We start from the raw sequence: 19,768 nt of genomic DNA on the forward strand, positions 1-19,768 counted from the left end.
ATACTTCTGAAAATTGGTTGGAGATTGCTGCACGGTGCCCCCACCCCCCAAAAAAAAACATTCCAGCAACCGCCTAATATGTGCAAATATACCGCAGTCACCAGAGATCGTGAATCAGACATATTAAGAAATTTTAAAGCAGATGAAGCTTCCTGGTGCCCATCCTATGTGCTACGCGTGCTATTCTGGGCTCGGCAGAGAGCCTACTTCTCACCTCATGTGGGCGATATGTTCCTGTATACTATGCAATGAATCCCTCATCCCTGGGCCTGCATCTCTGCAGGCCACTTCCTCCCGGCCGTGTACCTATTTGCAAGGGTCTCTTGTGAACTACTTATAGCTCTTCAGCTACCTCCTTCATGTGGTTTCATGACTTATTTCTAAACGCATTTAAAGCCGCGCTCACCAACCCTTATGTTTGCACAACTTACATTAACCCCATTCTGAGCACACCGAACTCTGTGTCCTGTATGCAGAGGAACTTTTCTCTGTAAACTACCACCACATGCCACAACCAGAGTTTCCATTTAAAAGCCATGTAGTGGTGAACTTCACGTCACAGCGCCAAGAACCAGGCACTTATCTCGAAAGCCACAGAGTAATCAATGCCGTTGGGAAGAAACTGCGTCCCTTCTTCCGCTCCAAGGAAAGACTAGATGTTGGCACGCGGTAGATTTGTTAATTATCTCAGTAGATTTGATCGCTACACAGAGGCGTAAATATTTAGACTCAAAGACTCCCATCCAGATGGCATGCAAGGCAGTGTGCTCAGCTTCGAGGAGAAGCGCGGCAAAGGAGTGTGCAGCAGTCACAACTAAACATTTACTCACAAAAAGCGTAGTTGGTTTTAGAGCAATACATGCAAAAAAGTAAAGAAAAATGGTAAAGGCCGGCTTACAGGAGACATGACAGCTGCCTCGGGTGTAAAACGGACCTCGAGGAAGGATTACAGAGCAGCCAGAGGAAGATTTAAGTTCAAAGCTTTCTTCCCTTACAACTAATTTTGTAATCGTGGAACTATTTTATCCTCACGTTTATGCGGACTGGACTGAAACAAAAGGAGCAGATTTTCCAGACAGGAAAGTGTGTTAATGCATTTTATGCGGCTATTGGTCAAAGGAGAGGCGAAAACAGAGCGTGTCTTAAACCGCTCTGAATTCAAAGGAAAGAATTAATAATTAAGGATGGAAGAGCTGATGAAGACGTCCCACGAACAGAAAGCCTGCTCTGAATATTAGCTCAAGCAGAAGTTTGCCGGCATACCATATTCGAGATACCTCCCGCACACTTTAACAGAAAGTATAGTCATGGAGCCAACGGGGGAGGGAAACTGAAAGCGCGCAATGCGCGCGCTGTCAGCCTCCAGGGACAGGAGATGTGCACGCGTACGGAGTGCACATCTCCTGTCTGCGCGTGCCACCTCCTGTCTCACTTCCAGCACCAAAGCGGCAGCAATAGTCTCGCTAGCGAAGCAGCGCATGCGCTGCATTCGTAGCGAGACCTAAAAAGATCTGTCACTTAATTGCAATGCCCACATAGATTTCCAGACCAAATGCCAATCAAAAACTTTTGCCAGACCAAATGCCAAGCAGAAGCTTTTTGATAATTAGACATACAAAGTTTGTCTTCTTTGGATGCTTAGTGATGGCGATCACTTTCAGAACTATAGTGCTAGAATGCAAGGCGTGGCTGAGACATGAAGTTAGTTACACAGTAAGGGAGGAGACATGGTGAAAGGAAGAGCATTGTTGATCAAAGGAAAATGAGAAACAGGAGGAGGCACTTGATTCGGGGTAGGCAAGGTGCAAGAAGGAAGAGGGCAGGGAGCGAGCAGAGTGCCCTAAGGCCCGCCTACTCTCGCTAACTGGCAGTTAAACATGTGCAACAGTAACCTGGAATTATCCAGCACACTGTACTAGCACCCAGAGTAGGTGCAGAACAATGTGAGAGACAGGATTAGAACTTCAGACCCAAGTTACCTGTGGGAAAAATATTTCACCATGATTGAGTCTAAGAGTTTCTAGAGCTTTATCGGAAAAGAACATTGTGGAAACACTCAAACGTTTAGGCTTTTCATGCTCAAAGAAAGTAAAAGTGTTCTCAATCCAAATGACAGCTTGGGACGTGTTTGCAGTAGAAAAGGAGGGTCAGCATTACCATATCAGAACTCCTCTCCAGCTCCATATCATCATCACTGTCATCGTCAATGGGCTGCCATCCTTCCACCGGATTCTCCAACAAAACAGCCCTTACTAAGTTCCTCATTCTCTCCCATAACTCTTCCTTCTGTTTCCTTGGCAACTCCTGCAGCAGCTCATTCAGATCGAAGGGGTCAGAGGAATCTTTCTGTAAGACAACAGAAATGCAAAATAGCAAAAATGACGAGCACTGCTCCTTCGAAATAAATGCAGTGTACCAAGGGTGCAATCATAGGGCTAATGTCAGTGCACATTAGAAATTATTCATCTGAAAAGCATCTATTAACATGTTAATATAAATAGCTCAACAAGACCCGATGTGATGTGCAATAGAGTGAAAGAGAAATTCTTTTCAACTAATGTACAAAACAAAGCCCAAACAGAAAGCCCTATTCATCGGTAACATCTAATGACAAACCTCACTGCACAAGTTAATTGGAATTAATGTGCTTAAGAGCAACCAATTTTCATGAGTTACATAAACAGTAGAAAGAAAAACAAGCATTGAAAATGCAATAGGTCTCGCCTTTGATTAAGTTAAAGCCATTTTCTTTGCTAATGGTATTGTATAGCAAAGCAAATGGCTTTAACTTAATGAAAGGCAAAACCTATTGCATTTTTAATGCTTGTTCTTTCTTGTATGAAAGCGCTCTGATACCCAATAGTCGCTATATTACCCTCCAGTTTTCAAATCCACTCACAGTCATTCGTCCTGAGTGTTTTTTATACTCTATGATGCAGATTCTGGGAGGTGCATTCCTAAAGGCAGCTAGACAATCATTCAACCCCCAAAAGCCAGAGTCTGAGATCTGCCCGGCTGTGTTGTGGCGCGTGCCTGTATCCCGCGCACCCTGATAGCCACGCAAGACAGCTCTCCACCTCACCTGCTGGTTGCAGCCACAATGTTGAACGGGTAGGTGGCTGGTATGGCTGTGAGAGACAGCACGAAGACCCCGGTGGCCACAGAAGCGCTCATTGTGATTTCCGAGTGTATTCTTTTTACCCTAGCACCTTGATGTATTTTTCTAATGCACACACACACACACACACACACACACACACAGTGCTTATTTCATTGCTTTTCCCGGCAGACTGCTTATTACATTGCTTCTCCCTTCAGACTTCTAAGCGCTGGCTGGAGCAGGCTGGTCTCACAGATGGTCCTGTGGTCAGTGCTGCTGGTTCCAAACCTTAAAAACTTTGTCAAGCCAAATTATAGCGCTGGTGACGCCCCTCTCAGCATCCATGGCAAGGTATTACCCGTGAGAGGAAACCCGCACTGCCTTCCTACAGATCAGCACAGCGAGGTGTCCTGGCTCTCTATGGGCAGCAGAAACCCGAGCCGCCCCTTGTTCTCCGCACTGACTGAGCAGACAACTGCTCTCAGGGAGGACAGCGAGGGCGCATTCCAGCGGAGCACTGCCTATGCCAACGTTCACACACTGCACGGAAAATATAAATGTGACATCACTCGATCGACACGTCTATGGGCCACTCACAAGGCAGTATGCTAACATTTCACAGTGTTAAGCGTATAGCAACAAATAAAGTTGTGTCGCCTTTATTATTGCTCCCCGTCGCCACATTGCCACTCATCCGATGATGACATAAGAGGTTTTCGGACATCTACCGACACTTGTTCTAATATGGCTACAGAAAGGTCTACACAAGGCAGTTTTACTGTGCAGATGCAACAGCAAGTCACGGGCTGGTGGGCTGTATCAAGAGGGGGCGATTGTGATCCATCATAATAATGGACGTGACGTGGCCGAAGCTGTCCACAACAGGAGAAACAGCAGGGTTGGGAGGAGGTCACTGAGGCGTCTAGAAAGCCGCTTGGGGACCAGTAGTTATCAGGACGAACTTTGAAGCGCAATTCGGCAACCAGAGCCTCGGGAAGCCTATGTTTGGTTAAACTGTGTAGAGTGGGACACTCGCGTCTGGCATACACAGGGACTGCTATGGCAGCCCCTGCGTGCCGCCGGAGGGTTTAAGAGCTTGCAGGAGGAGCGGCTCCTTTAATAAACATGATACATGCCAGTAATACTAAACAACAACAAACAAAGTAAGCGAGCCTCTTTGCAACTGGAACAGTAAGTGAACCTTGGGCCCGGCGCGACGGAAACATAAAAAAAAGAAAGCTGGAATAACAATAAGTAGACAGTGTGCGCCTCGCTCCAGCAGGAATTACAAAAAAAGTCCTCACCCTGTAATTAAAGGAGATAGTAACACGCCCCCAGTAAACAATCCAATCCCGGTAGGTGGGGCCAAAAGGAGATAAGGCGGCAACCAGGAGGGACTAAATAGCCTCATTTACAATTAGAAGTCTCAGTTTAGCATAAGCTATGATGGTAAATGACGCACACCAATAAAAATTAGGGGCGGAGCTGAGACACAACTTCTGGAATCGCATTGATTACAAGAAGCCCTCGTATGACGAGAGCAGCACATACACTGCTCACATCAGGCCAAGACCTAAAAACCAGCATGAACAATCAATCACACAAAGTAAAACGTTCTCAGACAAAAAAAATAAGTGTTAAGATCAAAGCTACAGTCCACACATAGAAAGTTAGAAATGCAAAACACTCCCATAGGAAGAATTATAAATAAATGTTTTTGAAGCAAAACTAAGGACATTTACATTAATTGCACTTTGAAACTGTATGTAAACCCAACTGAACCTAGCCCAGGAACTGGGCGTTTACACAGTCCTTCAAAGTGTGTAGTCATCCATACACTGAAAACAGCTTAAAAAGTTGGACGTGTGCACACCACAGATCTATTTTAAGCTTGCCTGCCTACCTGATTTACAAAAACGCACGCACCCGTAGGGCGCCTCCATGAACATAAGTAGATACCTGAGAACTTGGATGCACTTTGTTTGTCTTGTGCATCCCAGAGCAACAGCATTTCACAGTAAAGTAGACATGGAAAACCTGTTTGAACCAACTGCTGATTTGACAATTCTGTGTAAAGCCGTATTTCTTTTTTTAGATAAGCATATGTAGAATCCCGAAGAGGGTCTCAGAGTAGAACAAGCTTTGTAACATCTCAAAACGTGGAAAGCATCACTCCATGACTCCACTCGAAGGCACAAGCAGTTGCCCGGTCACCCCTTTTAAGCACTTTCTGCTGTTGCAGGAAAGAAGGCTGGAGGCAGATACGTGACCCCGCAATGTGTTTACATGGGGAGTGTGCAGTTCACAAATACACCACACATCTCCTTCTCTGTGACTAACTAACACCAACATGCACAAAAACGATAAGGGAGACGTCAAGACTGAAGCCAAACTTTGTGGACCTTGTATCATAACTATCTTTGGACTCTCGTAAGGTGCTTTCAATTGACGTTTCCGGATAAAATACCAAAATATGAAGATTTCAAAAGAAAATGCGAAGCAAGGGAGAGAATTTGCTGAGCGTCTGCAGTACACAACTGGTGAAAATCTATTATGGTGCAGAAAAGCACCCCAGTGACAGTGATTGCGGGCAGGAGCCAGGGGGAGCGGGGTTTTAAATTATAATAATGAAGCGTACATTTCGCAGCTTAAAGCTCGCTTTGACTAGCCAAAAGAATTCCTTTCGCGACCCTTTGTAAAGTCCACCCCCCCGGCCCTCTATCGCTAGAAAATACTCACTCCAAAGCAATCGAGAGGACAGAATATAGCTCCCCCGTCTTAATACTCAAGGAGGAGAGATTGCAAACTTTGGAACTTGGGAGGCAGGTGCGAGTCCGGGCGTCGGCACCCTATTAAGTGACTCTGGGCAATTCACTTGATTTACCCGTGCCAGAAAAAAATATGGTGCTAATGCACAGCGCTCCAATGCTCTTGGGCCGAGTTGCGCTGTGTAACTGTAAGACTGCAAAATACGTTTTAAAAAGTCGCTTTATGTGATGCTCCTACAAGTTTATTTCATTCTATATACCTGTGCCAAGTGGAGAAACCCGAAGATCTGCCGGGACTTCTATCGAGAACCCCTGGCCCGCGCAAAGAACCGCCACATCCCGTTGAGGTGTGACAGAAGTTAAAACGCGATGTACTTCAAAGAGGCTTCGATTTCCCGCCAGCCCAGTGCCTTGCCTGCAGCGCCAACCACTTAACACAACAAGCAAACAAATCCCCCCCCCCCCCCCCCCCCGGCCCTCACTTACCTACCTCCGGCCGCTGGAACACGCTGTGACGCACACCGCAAGTCGGCCTGGAGCACGCCTCGGCAGAGACGCGGGAGGACAGGAGCGTGATGCGCGTGAACGTGCACATTGACGTTCCCGCGCGTTCACGGACCTGAGTCGGCTCGTTCACAGGTCTAGAGCTGCTCGTTCACAGCTCACACTCCCTTGGCAGGGAGGATAGTGACTATAGAACTCGCCTGGCGGGAGCGCTTCGCGCTCCAACGCCAGGCGAGCCCTAAAAACTAGTGGTAGTCCCATCCCACCTGCAACCACCGACTCAAATTCAGCACTCGGTGCAACACAAACAGCAACAAAAAAGTAGTAAACGCAGAAAACGGATAGGCTTGTCAACATGCAGCAGGCCATTGGAACATGCATGAACTGAACAAAAACAGCAAATTTCAAATTAAAGGCCGGAATCACCATCTAAAACTGGTAGCAAAACAGCTGTCCCCGTCACAGACCTCTTGCAACATTAAAGCAATCATGCATTTGTTTTTCTACACATGGACATGGAAAAAGCTCCTATTTTATTAGAACATGACATCACCTAAGTCATTTTGCACATTCACCTTGCATTATAAGAAATCGAGACGAAAACAGACATTGTTTACCAAGTTTCATATTGACAGCTTCCCTATAGAATTCTTTATATGCAAGAGCCACTCACAGGCAATTATAAAAGTCAATTTAAAATCAGTCCTCCCCAGTAGCACAATATAGAGCACTCTTTATTTTACACGCTATACTTACATGAAGTTGAATAAAATGCAAGAAGTCATTCACCGATTCCTTTGCAGTGGCCTGCAGAAAAGCATCACGTTTTGACATTTTCTTCTCACGGTTTCAATTTCTAAAGAAAAAATTACTTGACATTACTTAATTTTCACAGAAAAAAACATTAGGTGAAACGTTTCAAGCATTGCTTAGAGCGGTACTTTATTTTATTGCGAGTATTTGTTGCGTACACTGTTCATGGCAGAAGCAAAATTTGTCAATATAAGGTTATCGAGACATTAAGGGACGTTTACAACATGAATCATAGACACCTCACTTTTGTCAAGATTGGACTATTTTATTCAGTGTCAGTCCTAACTCAAAAAACATGTCTTATAAAGGAAGAGAATTTATTGGTGTGTACATTTTTAGGTCTAGCGTTACCAAGGGCCTTTTGATTTAAAACAAAAAATATATGTACAATATATTTATTTAAAGGAGCTTTAAGCCAGTTTTCTTCAACCATTGGTCTGTTTGTGCGTCATTCACGTCTTGCTTCAGCCCACTACAGCATACAGCACAGGGCAGTTGGTCAGCCGACTTCAGCCACTGGATAACTTCACTTTGAGCAACTGCATTTTGCTCTTTCACAAGGAGGACATCCCCACACAGGCTAGTTTGCTTCTGAGCCAATACTTTTTAGGTCTTGCCTAGGCAGACATGCTGTATTCAGGATATGCCAAGGAACAATGAAGGGTTTTGGCTCCAATCAGTAAGGCTGAGCCAAAATTCGAACAAACAAATCACAATGCCAATACTGATACTTGTTTACCTGTTTTGACTGGCGAATAGAATTGAATCAATGTCAGCCTTGACCGTCAAGTCTGAGATGGCGTGAGAAGAGTGACTCCATTTAAAGAGAAGTTTCTCCAACTGAAAGGAACACAAAGTTGGATCTCACTCATACAAAGATCACAGTGAGAGGCCCTGTGTGGCTTCCAAATAAAGAGTAGGAGTCGTGCCACAATTCATGAGAAAAGAACTTTGATTGCAGACCAGCGTCGGTATCAATGAAATTCAGTTAAAGACAAGCAGGGATCAGCTGATCTCGCATTATAGAACAAGCCCTTTTTGGTCCTGAGGAGAACCACAAAGCAGCAAACTTGGGGTTCAAAACGCATTGACCTTTCTTTGTAGCCAAACAAGTGTAAAAATTAGCCCCTTGATGGTGCACCTACAATCGGTGGAGTATAGAGATGAATTGTATAGTTTGCCAAGGTTGCACCTGGGAGTAACAATCAACCAGAGTGGACAACAAGCCTGTGTCCAGTACTAACAGAGCGAGTACAAGTGGTGATGTAGACAGCAGAGAAGGGCTTTGTAAGGCAAAACAACGTTACTCTATAAACAGTACAATTGTACAGAGTATAACATACATGCACTAGACATTTCTGTAGTAATCACAATTAAGTTCAAGTGCATAAAAGGTCGACGGCGTTTCGGACCCCTATAAGGTATCAGGGACCATCATCAGGACAAATACAATGAAAAGCCTTAGGTTAATTAAGCCTCTAAATGCCGAGTCGCCTCATTAGATAGAGGCTGGCTCCTCAGGCAGACGATACACACGCGAGAGCCCAGAATCGGGTCGCGGCGGCCGCGGACAATGTGGATTCCGTCGGCTGGCCAGGATACCGGGTTAGTCGGCTTGAATGATTTCCTGGCGTGGAAATCATTCAATTAACCTAAGGCTTTTCATTGTATTTGTCCTGATGATGGTCCCTGATACCTTATAGGGGTCCGAAACGCCGTCGACCTTTTATGCACTTGAACTTAATTGTGATTACTACAGAAATGTCTAGTGCATGTATGTTATACTCTGTACAATTGTACTGTTTATAGAGTAACGTTGTTTTGCCTTACAAAGCCCTTCTCTGCTGTCTACATCACCACTTGTACTCGCTCTGTTAGTACTGGACACAGGCTTGTTGTCCACTCTGGTTGATTGTTGGATGGTATTTTCTATGTGACTTCAATACATAAATCCTGAGTAAAATCTCTGGAAGACCCCTGTCCGGCTGGACATGTCTGTCCTGAAAATATAGATAGACTCTGTCTATATTTTATTCTCGTGCTATTGCTTTTGTTTGGGACCACTGTTGTTTTTCAAAAGTATGCTCCCCATGGTCCCTGCAGACTAAATTTGGGGTCCCTTGTTGTTATTAAATGCACCTGGGAGTAAATCATAAATACTTAACTGTTTGGCCTTTGTTGTAATTTTGTTGTAATTATATGGTGTAAATAAGTGTTAGCACTGAGAAGTGTTTGTGTGTTGGCGTATTGGAGTGTGAGTGGTCTGAATGAATTGTAGTTGTGACACGTGTGAATGGGACAGAGAGAGGCTGAAAGTTGGAGTGTAAAGAAGATGTAAATATGAAGTGTATTGTCGTGAAAAACACGTTTTGCACTTTTTTGTTTTTTGCTTAAAAAATTGAAATTGTTCAAATTCTTCTCACTTTATTGAATGATGTGGTAATTTGAATTAATTTGTATTAAAATCTACTGGAATTAAGTGCCCAGGCTGACATTGATTCAATTCTATGCGCCAGTTAAAACAGGTAAACCAGTATCAGTATTGGCATTGTATTCAGGTTATCGGCTTTAAAAGCGCCGCCAGTTTTAAAGGACTGCCCTTGTTACATGTGTTGATACTCAGAGCTTGTGAACACTATTTTTTTCTTTAACCCGGAGCAGTTGAGACTAGTGCTCATGGTTACAGACCTCTTTTGTAAACAGGGACGTAAATCTTGCTCTTATCTTGCCACATTTGCTGTGCATTCAAAGACCAACGTTAGTTTGGCTGCAGCTGCCGCCGCCTCCTCCTTCTCCCTCCTTTTTAAACGCAGGATCTGGCATCACGGTCCCAGCCTTTCTATGGCTGATGCCACCTGTCTCAGAGCTCAACAAGCATTTGTAATTCAATAGGTCTTGCATTTGTGAGAGTTTGAGCAATTGGCATTGTAAATGACAATGCCTTTTATTTATGTATTTTGAAAACCTGCAAGCTAACCTCAATTGCTAGTCATATTCTCCAACCTGTGTTGCCGCTAGTGCTGGGATGCCTCAGGGTAGCCATGCTCTCAACAAATGCTAGATGATAATAATAATAATAATAATAATAATAATAATAATAATAATAATAATAAACACTATATACTTCTAGTTGTTGCTTAGGAGAAGCAGGGCTGGAAGTAACTGTGCCTCTTTTACTGCCAACATTGCTTCTCGTAAGCCCCCATAGCGGGTTCTACCAACCATTACAGGCCCACTCCCTTGTTAAAGGCACTTGCCTTCACAGCTCAGGCCTTTGACGCTGGAGCGAGCCAAGCAAACAATATGCTCCGAATACAAATCAATCCCTTCTTTTTCTGAGTCTTACAGCAATCATTAAAAATCTAGCAACATTAAAACAGACAAATTCATCGGATAGTGTCTGTTTAAAATTTTTTTTAAAAGTGGGTCCAGCAAACTGTTTCCCTTTCAATAAAGGTAAGAGAAATTTTCTTTAATGGACACAATAAAAGTCACAAAACAGCAGAAAGTGGAGAATCTCCTGATCTAAAAAAATTATCACATGTACATGGATTTAGGTTATTGACTTTATTCCACCCAATAGGATCTGCTAAAAACCAGTGCAACTGGTTAAGCCTAAAATGAGTCAACATAGGAGGGTCCTAAACAGAGTACGCTTGAAATAAAAAGGGACATGAAACGATACAATTGGGCCAACTTCAAAATACATACACCGCAAGTGACAGGACTTATGATACATCACTTGAGATATGTGCTCCGAGATAGCAGACCAAAAATACTTTACACTCAAAAGCAACCACCCAGCTTTATCTTCCAGTAGTTTCAAGATCTGCATTGCTAAGCGAGAGCGCTTATATTGCCAAATGAACTGGGTCCAAGACCTTTCAACCCGAGAGAAGAAAGCAAATGTTAAATTTAAACGAATGGCTCGAAATAAACATATGAATTTAGGAAGGATCACCACTTTGACCCAGTTAGAACGTCCCATAAGACCTACTTATTAACTGTTTAATTGCTAATATGAACACCTAGATGTAGCCAAAACAGGCTCACAATGTAATGACCCAATGACCTTGAACTCCAGAGAGAGACAAACTTCTAGATATTGTGCTGTTTCTACACATCTATTATCACCTTCTGGACTAGGCTCGTTAAAAAGAATTCGCATTTTTGGTCACTCTTAATTGCTGCCATTGATACAGATGATTCAAATGTTAACACTGCCGTGTCATCTGTATAAACAGTTACACTACATTGAAGCATTAATCCTCAGGGGAGCAAATTCCCCTGACTTCTTTAGATAGGGCAGATATGGTTCAAAATACCGAGCAAACCGTAATGGGGACAAAGGACATCCCTTGCGTGTTCCCCTCTTTATTTCTAAAATCCCAGAGGTAAGGCCACCACTGACCATTCGCGTTAACAAGTTGTGATACAGAGCTTGAATTATACTCAGCATCTTGGAACAAAAGGCCACTGCTGCCAATGTTGATCATAAAAAAATGCTATGATATCCAATCAAACACTTTTTCCACGTCATGCAAAATCATACAGGCCGGTACACCTAGCACATCAGGCACATCGAAAATAGCACCCGCAAGATTAGTGTGAGCTGTATTGTCTCTGTATGGGACAAACACATGCTTCATACTGTCGACCCCTCCTGCAATTCTGCGGGGCAATACAATTCACCAGAATTTGTGTGAGGATTATAGCACCACAGTTTATCAATATTGTCCGGTAAGGAGGAGCCTAGCTCGCGACCGAGATGGCCGCGCTTTAGCTCGGCTCCGTTCGCCCGCCTGTGTTTTCACATTTATCCTGCTGTAATCCTGCCCCGGGAAGCCCTGTTTGCTGTGTGGTAGTGCTACGACGCCTTGCAGGCACTTACCTCTTGTTCCGGTTATCCTGGCTGCTGTGGATCCGGTGCAGTGCCCCCGATTGTATTGGGGTGTCGGAGGCGGACTGGCCTGGATCTTCTTGCCGGCTCCCGGGCCGGACGGAGCCTGCGGATCTACCCTCCGGGGCGCAGAGGAGGTGGTCGGAAGGCCGTTGTTCGTGTGGGCCGGAGGTCCTTCCTGGCCGATTCCCGTGGGGAGGAGGCCTATGGTGGAGGCGCTGCCTTCCGTGGTCGGAGCTCCTCGTGTGTCCGGCTTGCTCTCCCTTTGTTCTCCGGTCCGGCCATTTTGATTTTGCCGCCCGGACTCGGAGAACGGGACCGGCGGCATTGGGTGGCCGGCGAGTCCCTCTCTTCTGGTGGCCCCCCTTCCTGCCCGGGGTGCTCTGTTGCCGGTCGGCGGGACTTTGTTTGCCTTGCTGCCGCCCCGGCGGAGATTTACAGCCGCGCTGCCTTGTCGGACTCTCAAAATGGCGACCGACCCCGGGTGTCTTGACCGGGCCTGGGCGAGCGCTGGAGGCCCGCCGCATGGCCCGGGTGCCGGATACTGTAAAGGTTTTCCTACACTTAAGGAGGTACTGGACACCCTGCTCTCCTGGCGGCTCTGTGTGACCGCGCCTGTCCTAGCTTCGGAGATGGTTCCTCACGGCGGGCCTCCGGGGCCCCCCACGGCCAGATGTGATTGTGCCGCCGCGGGGTGCGGCTGGAATTATCCTGGCGGAATTGGCCCCGGCTCCGACCGCGTCTGCTGATGTACGGAACTTGATGACGCCTCCTCCTCCTGCGCTACCTTCTTTTTCTCAGGCCCGGGAGCTGGATTTTGCTTGGCCTGGCCTTCATGACTCTCCCGCTTCCTTTCGGTCGCTGCTGCCCGGCGATGTCTCCTGTGCTGGCCCAGATGGGTCGGTTTTTCTGGACATATCCTTGGACTTGTGCCTGCATCGTTTGCTACACTTCGTGACTTTCCTGGATCTTCCGTGTTCCACTTTACGTGCCTTTTCCGGACTGCCGTTGGATCTTCCTGCTGTCTGTCTCCTGTTCTTCGTAGCCTGGTCCTCGCTGGATCGGACCGTTTCCACTTTGGACAAACAAGGACAGGGCTGATGTATACTGGCATCTGTGTGCGGTAGTCTTGCACTGGTTTGGATGGTCAACCTGTCCCGGTATGGTTCTGTGTGACTGACTGGTGCCCCTGGACTTTAACCCGATGTTCTTTGGCTTCCCGGGGACTTGGCTCCTCGACTCAGGCGGGTGGCTGGGTGCGTTTACTCCGGTCTCCCGGCCCTCCCCCGTGTATGTCTGTGTGTGTTTCCCATCCCTCGTTTCCTTCTCTTCCCTTCCCATTTTTGTCTTTTGTTTCCGACTTAACTTTGCTCCGCTATATTTCGGGTTCTAATTAGGGCGACAGGCACGCTGCGGGGGGTAGGCCGTAGCCTTCTGCAGGGGTGCAGGGTGGGCTTTAGGGGTGGGTTGGGAGGGTCTGTCCGTATTGGGGGGTCTTTTTCCTCCCTTATTTCCTCTTTTTCTGTTCTATGGCTCTTGTGTGTTCACTTTTTTCGGGACTCCGTCTCCTCCTGTATCCCCCTGGGGAGTTTCTGTGACTTTCGTATTCCGGTGTGTATCTGATTGTGGCTCGCTGGGTAATTCGGTATCGATTTTTTGCTACGTCGCTTGCCGGACTCTATTATCCTGCTTTCACTCCTGGGGGTGCGTGGTTTGGTGGGAGTCCCTTCTTTCGTTCCCTTTTTCCCTCTCCCCTTTTTCCTCCTTTATGGGGGTCCTTTTATTTTTGTTGGGGTGCGTATCGTATTGTCTTTTATTATGTGGGCCTTTTTGATCATGTCTCCTCAATTTGGGTGGGGGCGGCGACGGGTAGGTGCGGTTTGATTGATGCCATTGTCGTTTCTTTATATTCCGATTATGTTTATACTCTTTGATAGCTATGTTTGTATGGCCTCTTTTGTCACTCTGTGATCATAAGATGGCGGCTTGCCGCGGCCCCTCCCTGGTTGTTTTTTGCACGGCCCATGGTTCTTCTGTTTCCCCGCCCCGCATTAGAAAATTAACCTTTTATTGTCCTGTTCTTGCTGATTGCTCGATGCCTTTTGTTGTTTCTCCTGTGCTCCTGGTGACATATCCTGTTGAGAATTTGTTTTTCGTTTATTACGTTATCTACCATGTGGTGGCCAGCCCTCGTGGGTTGTAGGCCCGTATTTGTGAGCTTTTTTTGTACAATAAAGGTTTTCAAAAAAAAAAAAAATAAATAAAATAAAATATTGTCCGGTAAGAGGAGCAGTTCCGTGGATTTGTTTCCTTTCTTCAAAAAAGTTGTAAAGGTCACACTCCAAGACTTAGGGACTGCCCCGTAGTGACCATTGGCAAAAAAATAATTAAAAGGATGTGCAAACAAGTTCAATAAAACTCTGAGGGTATGGTGTCTAGCCCAGCTGCTTACCCAGCCAGGAATTGTTTAACAGATCAAAAAATCTCTCCCCCTATAATAGCGGAGTCCGGCATTGCACGATCATTATCAGAAACTAGCCCTGATACTAGGAAAGAAATATATTCATTGATAATGTTCAGGGTTGCTGCAGATGTTTCCCCATACAGCGTTTCATAGTAGACTTTGAAGACACTCAAAATATTATTGGACTCCTCTGGATTATATTATTAACTTCTCGCATTGAATCAATAGCGTTCTTATTCACAGACTCCCATACTTGTTGGGCTAACATGCTCTCCATTTCCTCACTATTTTCGAAGGTATTTAACCTTGAAGCATAAGATGTTTTCAGTACTTTACCTCACACTATCCTCTGAATCTTAGTTTTGCTACTCAAAAGTCTCTGATAGACTCCACCCCCTCACTTCTACATCCGGCCTCCTAAATCTTAGAGCCACTGCGTGTGCATATTCCAGTTGAAGGATTTCGTGCCGTAGGGTTCCTTTCTGCACAGGCATAACCTTGCTCTGGTTAGAGACAAAACTGACCGAGGTCCCCTGTACACTGCCTTCTTGGTATCCCAGACCACCCTTTGGGTAGTGGATCCTTGCTTTTCTTTTAAGAAATCAGACAAGGGTTCCCTCATATTGCTCACAGTAACCACTATCAGGTAGGAGTGAGTGATCAAACATCCACATTTTAGCCCCCCTCCTGCAAACATCCCCGACCCCTGAGATAACAAGCGCAGCTAGCAGCGGATTATGATCTGAAAGTATTTGTGGGAATAGATGGGTTGAGCTATCCCTGACCACTTCCTATGTGGCAAATGTCACTTTCAATCTAGAAAAATGCTGATGAGGAGACTAGTAGTATGTGTACCCTGGCAGTGTCACATGTGTAGCACCCGGTATCGACTAGCCCATATGAATTCACCAGGTGATGCAAGGCGGCACGTGTACCTATCTTCCTGGATGCACAGTTGACATGACTGTCCAAGTCGGGGAACATAGTCAAAATAAACAACCCACATATAATTATAGGATTTTTCCACAAGGGTAGCTCTACCAGAAGCTGCTAAGCAGGTGCAAGGTCATACTTGTTAGCACCGTACATACAGCATATGGTTAGATGCAACTGGCCTGATCTTAGGTTAGCAACGACCCAGAGACCCATCTTGTCTCTTTTCAGCTTTACACATGTACATGAAACACTTTTGCTAATATTGCTAACCCTCATGTAGGCTCATCATGCCCAGAAGTCCCCATTATCTGGTAACCTAAGCCCTCCAGCCTCCCTGATTCAGCCTGCATATGGGAAGTTTCCTAAAGGCAGACCAATGACTGACTCATCACATGTAACCCATGCCTAACCTTTTGAACATTCCAGCTTGATACGCTCACCCCGGTCACATGTAATGTTTTAATTAACTTGCTCATTCCAAAACATATTAGCCGCTTCATCAGCCACTCTGAGCACCAGAAAAGATATATAGTACGAACAAGTCAGAGCACCCAATGCCACCACCTCTCTCCTAACTCACCTATCCCTGCTGCCCACCTCATTTACATCAACCCCAACTTCAAGTCAGCACTCTGCCCCCTTTATCAACCACTCTACAAAGTGGCCTCCTGGTGCACAACTGTTTGCCGAATGAAGTCCCCTTGGCTGCCGAGGGTCATTGGGGCCAACGACCCCTCCTGTTACCTCCAGTAAATCCCACACAGTGGGATTGGTGTGAGGTCATTGGAGGCCCTGTCCCCTTTGCCACCACTCTACAAACGTGCATCCTGGCATACAACTGGTTGGGGAATGAAGTCCCCTTGGATACGGAGGGTCCTGGGGGTCACAAATCCTTCCTGTAACATCCAGTATGCCAAACACTGCGGGATTGCCAAGAGCTGGTTGGAGGCCCCACCCCAATTTTCTTTTAAAAACAAAGGTTACAGGGACGTTATAGTTGGGCTCAGATTTTACTCGTACAAAACCATTGAAATTCAGCAGCTATAGTTACCCGAGCTAACTAGAACTTACGGCCCCGCAACGCAATGATTATGACATCACATATTAGATGTCACTGACCATGTCAGGAATAATGTAACGAAAAGTAACTGGAGAGAGTATCACCGGAGAACAGCCCATTGAGAAGCCCTAGCCCTGCCTCGGAGATGATCCAGGACACTGCTATTACTGGAGGGGGGGCCTAGAGATTGAATCTGGTTGGCATTGGAGTTGACTTTCTGCATGCCCAAGGATGCTGATCGGGTTCCTGGCTAGGATGGGGGTGAATCTTATTTTCTTTTCATCCTCCTTGTTTATCATTTACTTCTTCGTTATTGTAATTATTGGGTCCCAGTTGGACTGATTTGGAAGCTGAGCACATCTTGGCTCGGCAGTGGGTGGACTCCTCAAACCATGGGGGTGAATCTTATTTTCTTTTCATCCTCCTTGTTTGGGGGGACACAATGTAAAGCTATTTACGCCCTAGTAAAATAGGGGTCGCGTAATGCATGGTTTAAGTTAGTCCATTTTATCTATTTACATTGCACATACATCACCCCATTGAAAATTTGTGGTATGGAGACTGCAGACCATTGAAGGGGTATTGTGGAATTGGAGCCAGCCACTTGTCTCTTGGGGAGTTTCAAGAAGTGTAAGAGTAGGAAAATAGAATGGAAATGTATGCAATTGGCCCTCCTGCTATCAAAACAACGGGTGGCCATCTCGTGGATGAGCCTGCGAGGTACAGGGAACAGAGATAGAATAAAGAGGTTACAGCGTGGGCAGTTGCTTAAGGAGTGCAATATTGGCAATGTAGGAGAGATGAACGTGCTGGGGAGGCCATACATGGCAGGTGACACTTGATCGCTTCAGAGAACTAGACAGGACTGAAGGAGAAAATGCACAGGACTCTGAGGGTTAAGATCTACTGGTAGCCATTCTGAGTGGTGTTAATACACAGGGGGGGAAGGGTAACAGGTAATGATTGCTGTTTTAACTTATCACTTAAGCTGACCCCTTTATGTCATTGGAATACTACTGTGTTATGCCCGAGATGGCAACCTGTCCCTATGGGATTGTTCCTAAATCACTGTTTGTACTGTATTAATGTACTACAATAAAAAAAATCTTTAAAACAAAAACTATACATTGTGCCATGACTTCTCTGCTCTCTGATTCCACCTGCTCTTACCTCTTGCTCCTCCAATACTTGCAAAGGGTACGGATTTAGGCAATAAAATAGCACCTGAACGACATTTTATGGGGTCTTTTTGCAGTAGCTGAGTCCAAAGTCCCAACCCCTCTCCCTTAAACCACATACAATCACACAGTCGAAATTATTGAAAGGTCTGGGACACAGAGACCCTGCATTTAGGAGCCAAGATGTAACCCTGGTTAGGGACCATATAGTGATTTCCTCACATCTGGATGTCATGTCATCTGTTTTTGACAGCAGGCTGAAAGACTGTGAAAGTTAAATGTTGGTGATACCATGAAGGTGCTATTAAATGGTTCGAAACCTTTTATTTAAAAAAAAATGCAATTGGTTTTGCCAATGGGATAGATACACTTTTTGTGTGTGGCACACACACAAACCTATGAAAAGCAAGGGCAGGATGTTAGCCCCTTTTAAGATTTATATTAAATACAATAGATTTCACAAGCACATCGAAAGCGATGTGCCTAAAAATCAGTGACAACCTAACATGCAACGGTGCATAGATCCACAAAAAGATAAGACTAACTAGTGTGGACAGATATGTGATATAGGGGAAAAAAATTCTCATACCAATAAAAGCAAATACTGTTCATCAAGGATTCCAGTGGCACATAGTGACTTAATTTTCGGAACACAATACGGGATCAAATGCTACATAAAGTAAATCAAGCCTGAGAGTTCTATGTCAATTAAGAACTCACTGTAAAAGAATAAACCAAGATTTAAGGTGGTTTCTGCGTGAGAAAGCTCATAAATAAATGTGTTAACCAAAACAAAATTTTAAAAAAAGCACAAAAAAACACTTGTTATAGTAGATAATATAAAGGAAAGTCAAAGGGAATCTTTAAAAATGAATAGGAAAAACAGCTGACCATGGAAAGACATGGTGAACCCATGAGATAAGAGGGCTCACAGGGGTAGCTCAGTCTGGGCAGAAGCAAAATACAAAAAGAGAAACAGAAAAGATTAATAAAGGAATGCCACATGCAACGTGAACAACCAAACTGAGTGCAGTCACTAGAGACGCCCAAAAGTGTGAAGCAATTGGTGCAAACAGAGCATTACGCTTAGAAATGATTAGCACGAAAAAAGAGTCAAATAAGTGCTTGTGTTGTCACTGAAGATAATCCAAAAGTTAGAAGCTGAAAATGCGAAAAGAGCACAGTGCTACTAGAAGCTCAGTGCAGAAGAAGAGCTACATCATAAAACCATCACTACAGTAATGATGTGGAAATTAAATAATAAAAAAATATATATAAATGAGCGAAGGTATTAAAACAGCACACCAACCAGTTAGTGGCAATGTGAACAGGTAAATAAAAAGAGCAGAGCTGATCACACAAAGCACCACGATAAACATAAAGAGAGACGCAACTAACATTTAAAACGGTTGAATTTAAATATAAGCGAAGTGATAAAAAGTGTCAACAAACGCTGTATTCAATATACTGCATGCGTGTCTGGTACTGCTGTAGAAGTTTGGGAGACCCGTTTGGAATGACGATGCAGTCAAATATGCATAATGGGAGAGCTGTGTGCAACTGTTTTGAATAGTGCGGTGAGTGGTGGGGACAGACTACTAGAATCAGATTTATTTTACAGTTGAGGACTCTGTGGTTGGGAGGCAGGGCAGACAAATTCAAAGGCTGGAGCGGTGGAGGTGCAGTTGGTACCCCCAACTTTATTGCCAGTGCCACGCAGGTTTTTGGGTCAATGTTCCCAGAAGCGCTGTGCAGGCAAAACCTAAAAAGTGGGATCGAATACAGTACAAATTCAGCCCTTTCAACTTAACTTGTTAGGTACATCATGCCAGATGCACGTCGTTCACCTATTTGTTTCATTGTCCATTAAATAATGCTACATGTAAGCTTGCCATTTTCTCTATAGAAAACAAATTGCCAGCCCATGAAAAGAAGCAAAAATATGGATAGAAAACTCAATTTTTACGCATTTGTAATCAAATGTAACTGGAATTGACAGATTCAAGGTGCAGTGGTCCTTAGAGAGCCACGCGCGTGCTGTCAAT

General features: G+C 45.0%; 1 protein-coding gene across 3 annotated transcripts in view; it reads right to left on the minus strand.

Moving 5' to 3' along the window:
• NCAPG2 (non-SMC condensin II complex subunit G2) overlaps window positions 1-19,768 on the minus strand; it is a 347,950-nt gene that overhangs the window by 285,125 nt on the left and 43,057 nt on the right. For all 3 annotated transcript variants that reach the window (XM_078663271.1, XM_078663272.1, XM_078663273.1), the window contains exons 2-3: window positions 7,129-7,228; window positions 2,158-2,346 (exon numbers count right to left, since the gene is read on the minus strand). In XM_078663271.1, the coding sequence (XP_078519397.1) occupies window positions 2,158-2,346; window positions 7,129-7,206 (267 nt within the window). In that variant the 5' untranslated portion in view covers window positions 7,207-7,228. The remainder of the gene's footprint in view (window positions 1-2,157; window positions 2,347-7,128; window positions 7,229-19,768) is intronic.

Source organism: Lissotriton helveticus, chromosome 10, assembly GCF_964261635.1.
Source record: "Lissotriton helveticus chromosome 10, aLisHel1.1, whole genome shotgun sequence".
Lineage (NCBI taxonomy): Eukaryota > Metazoa > Chordata > Amphibia > Caudata > Salamandridae > Lissotriton > Lissotriton helveticus.